Source organism: Anthonomus grandis, chromosome 8 (assembly GCF_022605725.1).
Source record: "Anthonomus grandis grandis chromosome 8, icAntGran1.3, whole genome shotgun sequence".
NCBI lineage: Eukaryota > Metazoa > Arthropoda > Insecta > Coleoptera > Curculionidae > Anthonomus > Anthonomus grandis.
In genome coordinates, this window is record NC_065553.1 from 19,376,395 (window position 1) to 19,395,275 (window position 18,881).

The window sequence follows — 18,881 nt, forward strand, 5'->3', positions numbered from 1 at the left end:
TTTATTATTAAAAGTAAGAAATTTTTTACAAGGATATTCGGATATTTAAGCGACACCAACCCATCGCAATACGGTATGTTGTAGTTATTAGTTCAAATCTTTTGAATAAATTCTGTCTTTCTATTAAAAATCAGAAAATTGTTGACTTTTGACAGATATTAATTAATTAATTATTTTAACGGGGCAAATTAATTACACACACCAAAGTTTTGTCAAGGACTTTGATCGGAAATTTGCCGATAGATATCCAGATTAGTAAAAACTCTTGGAGGACAGCCTTAAGCGATTGATAAAAAATTTAGAGCCAAAATAAATAAAAGAAAAATCTATTTTTTATGATGAAAATGGGGCAAGTGCCACTTTTGGGCTCTCATTATATAAACCAACATCTAAATATTTTAAAAGTCAGAATTAATTACCTACTCTAAAAAAAATTTAAAACCCTAAAAAACTAATTTGTTAACTAGGGACGTAAAAAACAGTACACCAAAACATTAAACATTTAGATTAATAAGAAAAAATGAAATATACTGCACCGTCAGAATAAATAGCATTTACAATCTCTACAGAAAAAGCTTTTTTAATTGAGTGATTTTTTTTTTAAATTAGTTTTATCTTCATGGAAAAGTTTAGTCGGTTTCACAGTTCATCAACATGACTTTTCCATTTTAGACTTTGGTCAATGATGATTCCTAATAATTTTACACATTTACTCTCATTAAATTACTCTCACTGTCACAGTGAGAGTAATTTACAAAAAAACTAATATCAGTGGATTCGTCGAATGCTAATGAAAAAAACTTAGTTTCTTCAATTAATTGCTCCATAATATTACCTGACAAAAACATAATTCGTCTTTGGATAGTCATACGATTCAGTTGAATTTTCTCAAACTTTTTTGCTGCTTCTGGACAAATTTTCTTAGCGGCAATTTCTAAGCATTCTTTTATAAAATCGCCATCATTGAAGGGGCGACTTCGCTTTGCTATCATTCGAGAAATTTCATAACCAACTTCTGTAGCTGTTTCTGAATTTTGAATGGGTTTTCTAAAACATAGCTTGCTGACCAATAAGCTCCCGTTTTAAAGACAACATTTTTTGCTTTTTTAATTCATGTGTAAACTTGGTAAAAGAAGGATGCTGCGTTTCATAGTGCCATTTTACATTATATTCCTTTTCAATTGCAACAGAATTCTTGCAAATTAAACAAGCGACTTTGTTATTCGACCATACAAAAAAGTAGTTCTCAGTCCAAATTTGCTGCATACAAACTGCCGATTTTCATCTTTAACCTTACTTTTTTACTAGGTCCTGGCTTATCTGTGTAACTTATCTATGTAAACGCCTGTGAATAATGAAAATTATAGTACAGGGCTTACTATAATTTTCCGTTAAATTTAAAAAATGTTTCATTGCCTACATAGTCACATCCTATATTAAACATAGACCTGAAATATGCAAATTTACGGATAACGATAATCTTATCGAAAAAAAGACCACCCTGTATAATTTACAAATTTCAATGAAATCAATTAAACAACCCTCCTAAAATTCAATTAAAATACATTAAGACACACCCTCGTAATCCCAGACATAAGCCGAACCAATCAAAGACATACCGCCCCGTTCCCGCCAAGAAAAAAACACGGCAACAGCAAAATCGGCAGAGCGACCTTGCGTCTTTGATTGAACCGGTAATCGCACGGAAAGCGCCACAGTCGTGGTGTGTCGCGATTGGTCCACCGGTCCGGCATCTGCCAACTATAACTATAGAGGCGTATCGCGCGACACCAAAACGATAACGGTAATTGGATGGTAGGTAGTTTTTCGAGTATGAGAACGATGCTGAACTCTTAAGATGTGGGTCGGTTAGACTAAAATTTGCGGCAATTGTGGAATTTAACAACCAATGATTTTTAGAATTTTATTTTCGTATTATTAGAAAGCAAACCTTATCTGTTATATTAAAAAAAATATAATTTTTGGATGTTACACTATGCTATTCTCCTAGGCTTAGAACTTTCTTACATACACTACCGCTCAAAAGTATTTGCCCACATATGACTTTTAAAGTTATAACTAAAAATAATAAACCCATCAGTTATTCTTATGAAACTGTTTATTTATAACAAAATGAATATAAACAATACATTTTTCAATTAATTAAATTTAAGAAAATCAAATTTTGGATTCATCTATGTACATGTCCGCCTCGATTTTTAATAACAGCTTCACAGAGTTTCGGTAGTCTTCTAATTAATTTGTCCAAAGTTTCCTGAGGTATCTGCTGCCACTCTTCTTGGATGGTCCTCCACAAGTGGGACATGATTTTCGCATTTGTCTATCCAGTTCATCCCACAGTAATTCGATAGGATTGAGGTCCGGTGATTGTGGGGACCATACCATAACTTTCAGAAGATGTTGCCTTTGTAATTGACCTAAATACTGCTTGCACAATTTCGACGTGTGCTTGGGGTCATTGTCATGTTGAAAGATGAAGTTTTCCCCAATTATTCGAGGACCAGAAGGAAGTACATTGTCACTTAAAATTGTTTTGTAACCCTCTTTTCGAAGAATTCCCTCTATTCTAATTAGATCGCCCACTGCAGATCCTCCGAAACAACCCCACACCATCACCGAACCACCACCGTGTTTAACTGAGACCACCGTACAATTCTCAGCGACCCTTTTATTGGCATAACGGCGAACAAAAACTCGCCTCTCCGTTTCAAAAACCTCGAATTTCGACTCGTCACTCCAGAGAACTTTCTTCCATTGATCAACGGTCCATTCTTTGTGTGATTGGGCCCACTCAAGTCTTTTCTTCTTATTAACATCCTTCAGTAGCGGTTTTGATACAGCTAAACGTCCTTTAAGACCAGCATTATAAAGTCGCCGTTTTACTGTCGAAACACTGACCGCTTTTTTACGCTGATTGTTGATTTTTGTTGTGATTTCAGGGGCGGTAAGGCGTCTATTGCGTTTGCTTGTAATTATAATATTGAAATTCTCCTTTGAACTTGTTGCCTTTGGCCTTCCCGATCGAGGTTTGTTGCTAATAGTCCCTTTTCTGGTGAATTTCCTAACATTATAATCGACAGTCCGCATTGGAATTCCCAAATCCGTCGAAATTTGACGGTTAGTCTTTCCAGCCTTATGAACTCCAATGACCTTTATCTCCAAAACCTTTTGTTTCTACCGATAACTCTTTTGTTTTAGCCATTTTAAAGAAGGTTGAAAAACCAGCAAAGAAACGGTGACAATCGTCAATAAGCAAGCGAAACTATTTACCAATGTTACACAAAATCAATTCTTGAAGACTAACCACCTTTAAATGTTTCAAATTTCATCGGAAACGAGCTGTAAACAGATTAGTTTTTTAGAAGAAGTACATATTTTCACTACATTTTTCGTTATTTGCAGGACTATTTTTAAATACTCAGTGTTTTTCAGCGAACCATAGTTGATAGGTATGCCGTTTAAGCATATATGCAATTTACAAAAGAGATACAATCTAAATATAGGTATAAAGATAAGATTTTTGTATCTAATTTGAATTATTAAAAAGAATACATGGTGGGCAAATACTTTTGAGCGGTAGTGTATGTATATATAAAGACAGTGTTTTTTCAACAAAAAATTCGCCTATTTTTATGACATCTCCCCGTGTCAAAAATATAAATCTGCAACACTTTGAGATGGATCTTCGGTTTATATCGCGGACCAACATATATCAGTTAACAGATGTTGACTTAAAAATTTCTTTGTAATCGAGAACATAGTCGTCTTACTTAATTTACATGCACCATGTATAAAACTTTCTCAAAGACATGCTTGACTGGCGACGCTGTAAGGGCTATAATGCAGGATATACAGTATTGTGCATAAATATAGCAACAAGCGATGTTTTCAAAAATATTATTTGCTCCTTTATTTATTCCATATTATTTCTTTACTTTTAAGTACGCGCCTCTGTATTATTTATAAATATACTGAGATATAAGAATGCCAATGCAGAGTAAGGAACTTCATGTTTGTTTATTTAGACAATGTGCATAAATATAGCAACATTCTTGTTTCGCATTTATTTTATCAGTTAAATATCGATTTACCTGCTGTAAAGTTGTTATTTTTGAATCTCAGAATTAACTTCAAATGGGTCGCTCAAAAACCGTCTCTGGTGATGTAAGAAAAATTATTGTGGAGCATTACGAGAATGGTGTTACGCAGAGTGACATTGCAAAAAGCTTACGGCTTCACCTGTCAATCGTATCCAGAGTTTGCAAAAAATTTCGCCTTACTGGAACAGCTGCACCGGCGCCCATTCCTAGTAGACCCAGAAAAACAAATTTGAGGATGGATAGGCAGCTGCTACGAATTTCCAAAGAAAATCCTTTTTTGTCTTCTTCCCAAATTTTGGCAAAATTAAAAGAGGGTGGAGGAGTAAACCTCAGTTCCAGTACCGTAAGGAGAAGATTACTTGATGCCAACTTACCTGCTCGTCGCCCCGCCAAGAACGTCAAGGCTCATTTTCACTTTGCCCAATCTCATGTCCACTGGTCTATAGCTGATTGGAAGAAAGTCGTATTTAGTTATGAATCTAAATATAATTTATTCAGGACTGATGGAGTGATGTACGTCAGACGCCCCAGTGAAAAAAGATTAAACAAAAAGTACATTTGCCCCACAGTTAAACATGAAGGGGGAAATATTCTTGTATGGGGATGTTTCTCGGCTCGTGGCGTGGGACCCATAGTAAGAATAGTGGGCAAAATGAATCATTCCATGTACAAAGACATTTTGCAATTAGTGCCATATATGGATGAAGTCATGCCACTAACAGCCATATTTCAGCATGACAACGATCCAAAACATGCTTCTCAATTTGTTAAGAGGTGGCTATCCGATGAAAAAATAAATGTAATGGTCTGGCCATCTCAATCACCAGACCTAAATCCTATAGAGAATTTATGGCATTACATTGACACCAAAATCAGGCACCTAACATGCTCTAATACAAATATTCTCTTTGAAATAGTGGAAAAGGCTTGGAAAGAAGTGAACAATGACTATATTATGAAATTAATTGAGTCCATGCCAAGACGATGTGCAGATGTTATAAAGGAGAAGGGGTACTACACGAAATATTGAATTGATTTTAGTTTAGTTTAGTTGTATTTTTATTGAATCAAAACTATTTTTTGTTGCTATATTTTTGAATAATAAATTTGCATAAAACAATTTGGTGTTTTATTTATTATGATGCAAAAAATATGATAATATGAAAATATAAACAGGCTCTAACTATTCTTATAAATAATATATAAACCTTACTTATAAAATAGATACTAAAAGATATATATAACAGGAAAGTTCAATGTTGCTATCTTTTTGCACAATACTGTAGATAGCAAAAAACAAAAAAAAAATTAAATATTGATGCCTGGAATAGTTATACTGCGAGTATATAGAAAATATAAAAAACTGCTAATTCAAAAATCACTTCTCTCTCTCCTAGACATTCGAAGTTATTTTTTCTCAATTACAGGCACTCGAGGCTATTTCTCTTTGCTTTCAGATATCTCACGTCCTTTTTTATCAATTCCAGTCAGTTGACGCCACTTCTCATCATTTCCAAGCATTGGAAGTCGTTTTTTTGTTAATTTCAGGCAGTTGGAAAGTAACTTCTCTCTCTTTCAGACATTCGAAGTAATTTTTACTTAATTGCAGGCACTCGAGGTTATTTTTCATTACTTTTAGGCATCTCATGTCGTTTTTATAAATTCCAGGCAGTCGAGGCCATTCCTTATCAAGTCCAGGAATCTAGAAAAAAAATTCCAGGAATTAATTAATGAATCAATTTCCTGAAATATCTTACTATCTAAAAAAATATTTATAACTTAATTGAAATTAATTAAAAAATAGTAATTTATGATTAAAAAGGTTTAATTTCCTAATTGAATCCATGACTTAATTCCTGAATTTTTTAAGATAAGATAACTGGCATATGGTTACTGTCAGATGGCTCGGCGCATTAAACCACTCAACTGTTTGAATAAAAAAAGGTACTTTAGGTCTTACCTACCAGGAAAGTTTAGATCAAGCGTCTAAAATGCAGACTTTTTTCAACTACGTAGAATAGGAAAAAATATAACTTGCACGGCAAAATGTAAAAAAAAACTAAATTTTTGTAGCTATCAGCAAATTTCAGATAATCAAGCAGTTTTTTCTAAAAGTATTTCAGTCGGTTAATCTCCAGATTTTTATTCAGATAGTCAAATCATCGATTGTTTTCACATTCATGTTAATAGGATTGTCAAATATTTTTGGTTTCCAGTGAGTGTAAACTTGGTTTGATACTTGGTAAATTTGGCTATTCTCTGGCTTAGTTTACATGGTAAGACACCAGAATATGCTTTTTATTTCATTAGGGAATGGGAATATTCCCATTATAGCTTTTGAGTTATTGGACTTTAAAATTAGTGTTCTTCGTGGAAAGTAAAAAAAAGCAAATATCGTTCTTGCACAATCATGTAAACGTGCCAATAATTATGAAACTAGTCCTTGGACTAGATTACCCAATAAAGAACATTTTTCTGAATATCATGCTTTCTATTTCATGACAATTCACTAGTTATTGAGATATTAGATATTTTCACGTTCAAAAATATCCTGAGAAATTTCCATTTATTTCTTTAGGCTTCATACTATGAACCTGAATACTTATTTGTCAAATTTCAGCCAATTCAGTCATAAAAAATTGAGAAAAACAAAGAAAAACACAAAGTCACGGTCTCACAACATGTAATAAAACGGGCTACACGTGTTTCGCTCTAGTTAGAGCATCATCAGGCCTTTAGAAGCCATCCACACACTTTACAATACATCAACATGACTTTTCCATTTTAGACTTTGGTCAATGATGATTCCTAATAATTTTACACATTTACTCTCATTCTGTTTGTACTGTGAAGTGTGTAGATGGCTTCTAAAGGCCTGATGATGCTCTAACTATAGCGAAACACGTGTAGCCCGTTTTATTACATGTTGTGAGACCGTGACTTTGTGTTTTTCTTTGTTTTTCGTCAATTTTGTATGTTGGTCTCTTGGAGAATAATGGATGAGTTTTTTGAATTCAGTCATAAATTCCATTTTCTGAAGCACTTGGCAAATTAAATCTTGGTGGGTAGTCAATTCATAGATTTCAAGCAGTTGACCTATTAATTATTTCTTAATAATAATTTTAAAAAATCCGGTAATCCAACATACCTCCTGGTATCTTTGGAAGATTTTCATCTCCCACGAATAAAAAAACACTCAATTATTATAAAAATGTTTAAAATAACTTATTTCAAACGAATTTTAGGTTTTTGGCCGTGCCAGAATATGATATTGTAAAACCTACTGAATTTAATCCCAAATTAGCGCATCCACCTTCGATTTATTGCTGGTTCTGGTTACTATTAAGTTTTTCCTTATACAAATGCCCCAAACTCTCAAATCACAATAATAAAACACTTTTTCACTTAAAATGTTTACTAATTATATTATTGCTCGATATATAAGGAAATATAACGGAGATCGAGAGTCAACCAATTTCAGTAAGAATAAAAAATAAGAACGAGAGATGTGACCACTATTTTGAAAGGCGAAGAGCAACTGGCTTATTTTTACCCCTCTGAATAAATAAATCCCATATAAACGTTAAATAATCGTATGATGGTTTCCAAAAAATATAATAAATTATGGTTTTGTTAGGGTTAAAGTTGGCCTATAAGAAATTGTCTTACTGGTCTGGTTATTAGCCGACTTTTAAATTGGAAATCCAAACATCTATGATTAATATTAAAATTACAGCCACGGACATTGGCGAAATTAATATACCTACCATCCGATTATTCCTGTCTTTTCTACTACTACCTTAACCCTGTCATTAAAAAAAACTTCAATAATTCTAAAGTGCTGTTTCCTTCAATGTGGAAGTTACCCTTTGCCTAAAACTTTAATTCCTCTTACATCTGAGACCAATAATCATTCTTCTAACGCTATTAAAAATATTAGAAAAAGTTATGGACATACTACAGCTTCAAAAATATTTTAAAGACAACTCAATTTTATCGGTAACACAATCAGGGTTTAGATGGAACCACAGATGTTGTACTCTGTAACTGATAATATTTTATTTGTAGTTATTGGTGATGCTTGACTATAGCAAGGCTGTCGATACTCTAAGCCATAATTTTCTAATAAATATTTTAACCATTCCATCATTTTGAAGCTCCAAAGCATTAAAATTCATAATTAGCGGTTTTTAGAGAGTCCAAGTCTTTTGAGATCTTTGAACTGCTAATGTGCAAAACCCGATAATAGAAACTCGTGAACATTTATAAGCAAGTCGCAAGTATAACAACCAATGCTAAAAACAAACATTTTCAACTAATATTTGATTAACTTTTAGCAAAATAGCGGGTATTTGTTCATCTTGCCCTCATTTCTACTATACAAGCCAAGTGCGTTCAACTATTCCATCGAAGCCCTAATTGCATTAACAACCAGTAGTATGGTAATTCGATTGATTGTTTGCTAATTAAGTTTTTTTTTGATAAATTATTAATAGTTTGCGGCAAGATTGCAACATACGGCTTAAATGACTTTGGATTGTAATTTACTGCTTAAGGTCGAAATGTAACAATTACGTGTCTGTTCCACTTTTTTTTTTCGTTAACGTCACAAGCATAGTTAATGAAGTAGTAATGTAATTGATTCATTACTTTTTTGTGAAAAATCGACTTAGCAACATCATTGTCGAGAAATTTCTCATGTTTAGTCATCATTCATGGCGCGTCTAAAGATATTTTATTATTTCCTGCAGGTTCTCATTGAAGTGCCAACAAGAATAGGATAATAGCTGTAGAGAGAGATACGTAGAATAACATTTCATTCACATCCGGTACAAGGCAAAAACGGTTGGTTTGAAAAAAGGTCGTTGCAAAGATTCGTCCTTGTATCAGGACTTTGATAGTAAAAGTTGATCGATTTTGTTATGCAAAATGTTACTTGTAGGTCGTTTTATGGAGGTGTGTCGTGGATTTTTTACGGAAATAGAGAGTTAGGTGTATATAGTAGGTAGTGGTTAAACAGTTATTCAAATTAATCGTCAAAGTAGTAAAAGTCTTATAAATGACAAATATAATCTATTTTTGAATCCAAGAATTAAAGAAGACGTTGAGTTTTATGTTTGTAAATAATCAGAGAATCAAGATATAGCAAAAATCTTTTTATCAAAAAAAAAATATAGGAAAATTCGGAAAATAATAGTTAAACGTGTTAGAATGCTTAAAAATCTTAAAGTAATAAAATGCAACAGTTTCAGAAAGTCACAGGGTTGAAAAAGTTCAGAATCAAAGGCTTAAATCCAAATAAGCCATTTTATATAAGCATAAAAAAGAAACAAAAGCGCTAAAGACCAAGTAAAAAATTATATATCACAGGTTCTTAAAAAAATTATACGGGCAGTGAAGAATTAAGAATTCAAAAACTTTTTCAATAGAAAAACAATGAAATCTTCAATGAGTCAGGGAAAAGGATCATAGAGTGACATTAAATGTTCCAAAATTCACGAACTGAAAAGAAGTACGTAGTACAGGGTGTCCCAAATTCGAGGATGACCATTGGAATCTTGGAAACCGTAAGAGTTACAGGGTCGGTTAAATGGAGGTAAAGTTGCGCAGTTTGGAGCTTAATGAAATGACATTCAAAAAATTTTAAAATTCCGGATACTCTTCCGGAGTTATCCAATGATGGCAATGAAAAACTGTTTTCAGTTTTCCGATGTCTCTTTAAATAAAGTCGATAGAAGGTAAAACGATTTTGCAAATTTCGTTTTTTTTCCAGATAACACCGGAAGTATCCGGATTTTTAAAATTTTTTAAACGTCACTTTATTAAGCTCCAAATTGCGCAACTTTGCCTCCATTTAACCGACCCCGTAACTCTTACGGTTTCCGAGTTCCCAATGGTCACCCTCGAATTTGGGAAAAAATAAGCAGTTAAAAGTGGAAAAACTAAACGTTCACTGAATTAAAGAAAGTACATATAAGTTTATAATAAATTTACGAATCTTTTGATTGATCAACAAAAATCGTATTTGTATGTGTCGATAAGAAGAAGCCAATGTTCATGTTCAAAATTCTAAAGGACAACAATGAATAGGCAGCAAAATAACGAAAAACAAAATTATAAAATAAGAAGTGACAACTTAAATGGTCAGACAATCAAAGAGCGGCAAAGTAACACGATATTCAATTATATTTATTAGTTAAAACAAAAACCAAAAAATCAAAAACAATTAAAAAAAATAGTTTAAAAATCAAGGAAACCGGAAGTTAAGATTCACAAGAGAAGACTTGAAATCTCAAAAGTCCTTTTCACCAATTTCTTCTGCAATATTGCCAGATTATTTTCGGAATATGGCCGACTGATTACTACTGCTACGCCTTTTATCAGTTATTTCCTCACCATTATCAATAAAACAGCAACAACTGTTGTAACAGCTTGTGACAAGTACAATTGCATTACATAAATTAAATGGTTATTTTAGCTTTCTAAAAAAAAAAGCGCCATTGCATGCGGATAAACAACGTTCAATGGCGAATGACGGCCTACAAGCTATAAATAAAATTACAATAATAATAAGCGTTTTTGTCGATTTGTGAATAACAATAGATGGCGGTTTTCGAGAAAGCATACATAATACTAATAAGATATTTATAGTTAAAATTCCTCAACGCCACGTTTATGAAACTCAATTGTGTCTAAAAGTATTAAGACATGGTAATGATTGGTCGATCGGAACTGTGGAAATTAGTGCATAAAATGCATTTTTTTTCTATTAAAATTAAGAATATGCAGGGTCTTGAGTTAAAGTTTCTATATTTTTTAAAATTTTTCTGTTAGTGGTAAAATTGGGCCAACTAATATCCCAGCACCTTATTTATTTTTTTAAATAATTTTAAGAAACATAGATTTTTTAATTTCAGCATTTTCCACTGTTGACAGGATATTTTTTAAAATAATTATGTATTATTTTTTTTTAAGAATATTATTATGAATCCTAAAAGCTTTGGTATAAATTATGTGCACAATTTTCTATTTGCTTTATAGGTTTCGGATATTTTTCAATATTTTTTAAAAACCATCTTCCATCGAATCTTAAAATATTAGGTCAATTTGTGACTTTATGAAGTATATGCAGTCTATAACTGAAGACACAAGTGGATAAGGGTGTCATGTCACATCTTTTTAAAAATATCGTTTTTCTTGATAAATATTCTTAAAAGATGCCATATTTTTTATATTTACGAGTTTTTTTCTTCTAATATTAAAAATAAACGAGATTCCCAGAGGTTAACCCTTTGAGGCAGGATTTATTTTTTTTAACTTTTGGTGAAAATTTTTGTTTTGCTCAATTAATTAAAGATTATTTAATATGTTTTTAATATTAAATCTTTTTTTTGTATATGAGTTAGTTACAATGAGGTGTGCTCACTGTAAGGACACTAGGCAGATAAACAAAAAAAAATTGGCAAAAACTAATTTTTTATTGCTAGAAAAATACATTGATTATAAAAAAATTATTTTGTATGATATTGACGGAAACAGTTTTTCTTATCTGAAAGGCACAGGGCAACATCACACCTATAAAAATAACAATAATTAACTATGTTTATTTATTTGTCAATGTAATATCAACAGCTACCTTGTACAATGCCATCTAGATTTGTGAGGTTCCGCCTTGGTACTACAAAAAGCACATCTTCCAGGCTTGCCATATAGAGGCATGTGGGAACAAGAGTCGTACCGAATTTCGTATGGTACAGTACGTTTGAAATGATTCATCGTTGCTGATGGCCGACCCCTTTTCGGTAAACCTTGTTCAGCTCCCACAAGTCCTAGACCCACTGAAAGTCGAAAAAGTTTTAGCGAAAGTTGCGCATTGGAATCCGTTCTTTTTTGATACAATATGAATGCATTTACTAAGGATAAATCTATGAAATAGGAAAAAATTCTATGCCACCACTTTTTCGACTTTCGGTCAACCTCATAAAGAGTTTTTAGCATGTCCGTCTTATCCACGTATCCCATATGCGTATTATATTTCTTTACTAGTTCAGGACAGGTGACATCTTCGGCGGAACCATCATTTTTTTTGCGGGAAACTCATTGATTTTTTTGCATGGATCCAGATAATTAGTTAAAAAATGGACTGGCCTATTATCCATCCATTTCAAAAATGTCAACCCATCAGTGCTAACTCTCCAATCGAATTCACCCCTTGTTAACTGCTTGTCATCTAGTAGATCTGTTGGTAGATTCTCTCGATCTTTTATGACGGTACCGCAAGCGTAAATCAATTCAGTTTGCAGTTGTTTTTGCAGGTCGACCGAATTAAAATAATTGTCAAAATATATTTCGTACCCTTTTCCAACTAAGTCTCTCGTAAGGTCTCTAACAACTCTACCACCAAGAGACTTTTCGGTCATTTGACCTATTTTACCAGTGTAAATCTGAAATTGACATACGTATCCTGAATTTTCAGAACGAATCCAAATTTTATAGTCACGTTTTACTGGTTTCTTTGGCATATACTGTTTTAGGGAGCTTCGGCCTTTAAATCGGATCATCGATTCATCAATAGCTTGATGTTGACTTGGTTTCAAAACATTTTTATATGTATCAAATAATATGTACATCTAACAAAGGCCGTAAATTGTGGTTTTACGAAAACATTTTGGAAGATAGTCAGGAAAATGTCAAGAAAAAGAGAAAAACTAAGTAATACTTTATTAGGTTAAGTAAAGCTGTTTATTTTGTGCACATAAGTTTAATAAATAAATGATTTTGTGCAAATAGCGTTTTTTTCCATATGTTGCCTTAATTCTTTTAATTAAATTTATAATGGATAAAGGTGTTATGTTCATTCAAAATGTATTTTTTCCAAAAGTATATATATTTTTTAAAATGTTAATCCTTCTATTAAAAAGTTAAAGAATATGTAAGATATCCCATTTGTTAAATTTAAAAATATAAAAAGCATAAAAAAATTCCAATTAAAAAACTTTAAACTCATTTATTTATCTCGGAATAACAATTTTGATACATGACACCTTTATCCACTTGTGTCTTCAACTATTAAATCCATAGTATTTTTCCAGGCTTTCGGAGTGAAGAGCATTTTATTCCAGGCATTTTGGATTATTTTTCAAAGCCTGGAAAACATTTAAAAAATAACTCAGATGTTAAAATGTCTAGAATAAATTAAGTTAAATAGAAATAGCTCCGAAATAGAAATTCATTCGAATGCCTGGAACTGCATGAAAAATGCCTCCCTAAGCCTGGAAAAGATATAAAAATTGCTTGAAAGAAATGAAAAACTGACGAAATTTCAGAAGCAAAATTCAAAAGCCTAAAATACAAAAAGAAATGGCTTTAAATGCACATTTTGAATTTACATAATTTTTAAATGTTTGAAATAATAAGCTTTTCTTTAATGTTGTCAATTTTAATTTTCCTGCTTTAAATCTTTTTATTTTTAATTTATAGTTTATTATTATAATATTTTTTAATTACAAGTGTCTTGGTCAAAAATTTCTTACCATACTATTTCTTTGCTATAATATTTTTTAAATTGCTGCTAGTATCGTAATTAATAAGTGAATGATAAATTTTTGAGTTTTGAAGTTTTTATTACATTTACTAAATTTTGACGTTTTCAAATTGTGGAAATTTTAAACTGGATTTTATATTTTCTTTTGAAAATATTCGAATTTTGAACTTATAAATTTTGGTTTTCAAATTTCGAATCTTAAATGTTTTAGAGCGTGTTTAAATCTATGATAGGCATATTTGCCACATACAGCAAAAATTCCTTTCATTAAAATATATGCTATTATACAATAAAATTTACCATAATAAGACCTCAACATTACCAGTAATGTAATTCCCTTTAATTTAACCAATATTGAACTGTATTACAACAATAATTATAATTATTTAGTTGTTTACGCGAGCTAAAAATAGTACCGTGAAACCCAAGAGAACGGTTAAAACGTGGTAAAAAACCGCCGTCGCCGTCCTTGATTCATAAAAAAATATATACGTGTGAATGTTCCCAATAAACATTTAATAAATTCATTTACATTTATATAAAATATGCCTAAAATAGACGTAAGAATCTAGATTAATGAGAATGTTCACATCCAGAAATACAAATTTTTTAGGTTTCCTGATCTTCAGGGGTTCCAGAAGAGAACCCAGAAGAACTCCCAGTGTGTTCGTGTGTCTTACATAGTCATTCCAAATCCCTAAATTTAAACAAAATAATTCTAAGCTTGAAAAGGCCAGTTTCAAATGATTTCCTATTGATAAAATGACATTTCACTTAATGATTGTTTATTTCTTACAGCGACGATCGAACATCATCCCTATCAGAAACGATGAAAATCGGGGCGTTCGCCGACCGAAAAAAGAAATACTTCGAAGATCCCCAACTGGAACTACCGTTTTGCACATTTTTCGCGGACAAAATTTCTTTGAACGACCAACCGATCGACAGCGAACCCCAAAGTTTGGCTACCTCACCGGACAACGACAGGTTGAGCGTGAAAAATGTCGAATTGGTCGAGGAGGTTTCCGAGACCCAGAAGACGAACGAGAAAAATGGAAATGTTCAGCAAGAACAACAGCAGCCACAAAAACCTCAGGAGGTGTCCATGGTGTCAACAGGCGACGACTTTATCATGGTAGACTTGGTAATTTTTTTTTTTGGCTGATTTTGCTTTTTTTCGACGCATGCCTTTTGATTACGTTCATTACCACTTAACCCTATTTTGGAATAAATTTTTTAATCGATTTACATTAAATAAACCGAGTAATGTACTAACATTTGATGTGTGTGCTGGGGGCAAGTTATGTCGCACTTTAATGTATGATGTTTAATGCTTAGAGGAGAGCTTGTTTGGACAGACTTGACTTGAGTTTTTGGAATTTGATTTTTGCTTCATTTTCATGTATAAATAGGGTAAAAGTATGTCCGGGGAGGGCTAATATTATAGCCAATATTTAAGATCTAGATTTTGTATTTTTTATATATTTTTTTTTAAGACAATGATGGGATTTTAATGGTCGTTCCTAAGTAAAATCCCTTAGAGGTCCTTAGAACAACATCTCGAAGATAATAATTATTTTTAAGATTTTTGGTATTAAATACTGAAGTAATAATGTTGATATATTTTGAAGTTTTTAATACATTTTTATTGATGTTGTGATTTTTATTGTGTTTAATTACGTCAAATTTTATTTATAAGTAAGAAAATTAATTAGATGAATATCTAAGTTAAGTATACATTCTTTAAGATCTAGTCTGAACTTTTGATGACTTTTTCTTTAATGATTTCTGTAAATCTTTAGGTGCCTTCATTTTAAGTTCTAGGGTTTTAAAGGATTTTTAGAACTGTTTTTTTGTTTTGCAAATTTTAGGAGGTATAACTTTTAGAATCTTAGAATTTACTTATTTTTTTCTTTAGAATTTATTCGTACAATTTTTATTTTAAAACTTTTGTTTATCTGGCGAAGCTCAATTTTTTTTTTTAATGAATTTTGTGATTTTAAAAGTTTTATTAAAAAAATCGAAAGTTCTTTGCATCTTTTGCACTCCAAAAGAGTCTGTTTAGACATTTAATTTTAATGCTTTAAAATATTTGTGTACTATTTTTAACTTCCTAATTGCAATTTATATATTTTTTTCAATCTGTTAAGGTAAAATTAACCAAATTTTAGGCTTTTAGATGATTTCGAAGTTTTTATTAAAAAATTCCAACTAAGTTTTTAAATTTTGCAAGGATTTACTGAATTAAAATTGAACATTTTTTAAGTGTAGGATTGAAAATCTTAACCATTTGAAGGAATGTTCTTAATATTTGAAGTATTTTGAACCTCCTAGATATAATTTATACAGGGTCCTGCAACAGTGCGTCGGTCTTCCATAAAGCCTAAAAAAATAAGGTTAAAAATTTCTAACCTCTTAAAAAAATGTTGGGACCTGATGGCGCATATCTGGAAAATATTTTGAAGTGTACAGGGTGCTTCAAAAAAGTAGGGCGATATAAGCAGCATTTTTTTTAATGGAATGCCATTCTTTTTATTTTATTTTTAAGACCGCCTTAGGCTACCTAGTATATGCGCTAAATATGGCTGCTTTGTGATGCGCAGTTTGACTGCAATAATTTTTTTTATAAAAAAAAATCTAAAAATCATCACATCATTTAATTTCATCTTGATACTAAAAATGTTAATTCAATGTCAATATTGGACTTAATTGGGATTGTAGAAGAATTGAGAATTACTTTGACTTAAATTGTTTCCTTCTGTCATATACAGGGTGTTCGTAGTTAGCAATCATATTTTACGAATTTCAAAGCTCCATTTCTCGCTTTTTTTTAATGGAACACCCTGTATATTTTTTATCCATTTAATGAGGATTTAATACATGAAAATTTTCTATTATGTAAACAATCTTAGCTATCTTTAGTCGTTTTTAAAATATTCACGATAATAATTAAACAAGCATATTAAAAATATTTATCATTTTATTATTATTACATTAAGTGTTCAATATGTCCTTCGTTTTGTTCAAAACATAAATTAATACGTTCCTGAAAACTTCTTTCTACTTCATGTAGCATTTTAGACCGTGAGGTCAGGGGACAAAAATGGTTCATGGTAGAATACCATGTGCCATTTGGATATATGAATATTATGTATGTACGAATTAATTTATTTTTAAAACTACACTCCCCCCCTGAGCTTTTCTCGGAAAACCAAATGAAAAGTTGTATGAAAATTTGTTGTTTTTTCACGGTAGTATACCATGTGCCTATGTTCGTAAAAGAAAGTTTACAATAAACAAATGCCGGAAAATCATCGGCACACGTGCAGGACTGCCCCTAAGGGGTCTAACGGATCCCTTAACTTGTTAAAAAAAATTACAATTTTTTCATGGCAGTATACCATGTGCCTTTACAAAATATTGAATAATTTTGACAGAAAATGCACGTATACCAAATGACACAGTGATCCGCCGAGCCAAAATATTTTTTAACCTTATAAATATTTGTTAAAAATTTAGGTTTGTTTGCTATTAGATAATGATAAAATAAAGTGGTTTTTAAAAAGGCACAAGGTTCTCGTTGAGCATTACCCTAAAAATGAATTTAAATAACTTTTTTAATATTGATTGTGACTTTATTACTGACTTTTATAATAATTAAAACCTGTGAGCGTCATTTAAATAATTGTATAATTTTTAATACGTTAAATAAATTCAAAATAGTCCAAAATAAATCATAAAAATAGAATAAACACCTTGTAAAACAACTGGACGCTTGGGCGACTCCAAAGTAGAGATGGTGACGTGTAGACCTGAAATAATAAAAGTAACCTGAGCATACTTATTCCCGTAAAATTAAATAATAATAAAAATATTAATCAAAACTCATTAATATGAAAAATATGAATTAATATGTTTTAAACTTGCTCAGTAATTTTACTTTTACGATAACCATTTAATTCATGTTCACCAACATTTAACCACTTAACTTAAATATCCCAAAATTCATTATTCACCAACTTATTATTTTTATCCGATTGTTAAATGTCCCAGTAACGACAACGTACTGATATTAAATGATATACAATCGTTCAATATGCCAAAACGTGAGCACTACATTACTCACAAACCGTAGCCAAAATGCTACCAAAAACATTATCATAAAACATGAGATTGAGACAGCAATCTCCGATCTAGACCACTTGACGATAACACACTTTGTACTGAGGGGTGCAATGGACACCAAAACGCGAGGGTCCTCTCCAGATACAAAGCCTTGTTAAATACAACGAGCTGTGCAATGGTCCCAGACCAGCTCAGTATCTTAACAAGAAACAATAAACAATCGTCACAACAACACAAGCAAGACAAACAACAATCGGTCATTAAAATATTTCATTAATCACATTTTTAATTAAAAAGGTAAAATATCGGTGTAATCAATAAGATAGAAATAAGCATACTCTGTGATAACACTCACTCTTTCTTGTAGTAAAACACTACACCAAACCAACACAGCTTATTTCACGTCGCAACACCCTTTATTGTTTTTATTAAATAACTTCACTCTTTAGTGACCAAAACTCAAATGAATTTTATAAACCAAATATTTATCTCACTCTTTTGTCGAAACCCATAAAAATAATTCCCGAGGGGAAACGCTAAGTGTAAACCGTATTTGATTACTTACGGTACCGCTGAGCTAGCTTTAGTTTTGTAAATATCCTGGACCTCTTTTCGGTCAGACCGATAAATTTCATCTTAATGACTAAGAAAAATATTTCAATTCTTTAGAAAATAAACAGGGTCTTACACTTTATCAATGACTTTATTAGATTGTGGTAATTTTTTTTGTCGCATGTTTTGATGATGCGTCCTAGCATTTTTTAAGTGCAAACCTTGACGATCAAATAAATCTATTGATTTTGTTTGTCAAAATGTTCATTTAAATATCAAACAAAATTATCGCAGACACCTTAATCAATATTGACCGAGACAAACAATATTGCAAGGCACTATTTAAATAAAAAAGTTCCACTGATTGACGTAGAAAACGAGATTGTTGTAATAATTCTAAAATTAAACATTCTGACCGTGAACTTGTTTACATCCAAGTTCGGGATAATAGTATGTTTCTCCTAGTTACATAATCATACAATAGGTGCATTAATATTACTTAAATATCACATTTTAGGTACATATTTGATCACACAATG

The 18,881-nt window shown here is 31.6% G+C and overlaps 1 protein-coding gene across 2 annotated transcripts in view; it reads left to right on the forward strand.

Moving 5' to 3' along the window:
• Positions 1-18,881, forward strand: part of LOC126739990 (autophagy-related protein 13 homolog) — a 66,066-nt gene that overhangs the window by 27,019 nt on the left and 20,166 nt on the right. The window contains exon 4 of one of the 2 annotated variants that reach the window (XM_050445834.1): positions 14,464-14,800. In XM_050445834.1, coding sequence (XP_050301791.1) covers positions 14,464-14,800 — 337 coding nt within the window. Of the gene's footprint in view, positions 1-14,463; positions 14,810-18,881 lie in introns of both variants that reach the window. The other variant, XM_050445832.1, reaches the window with a different exon arrangement.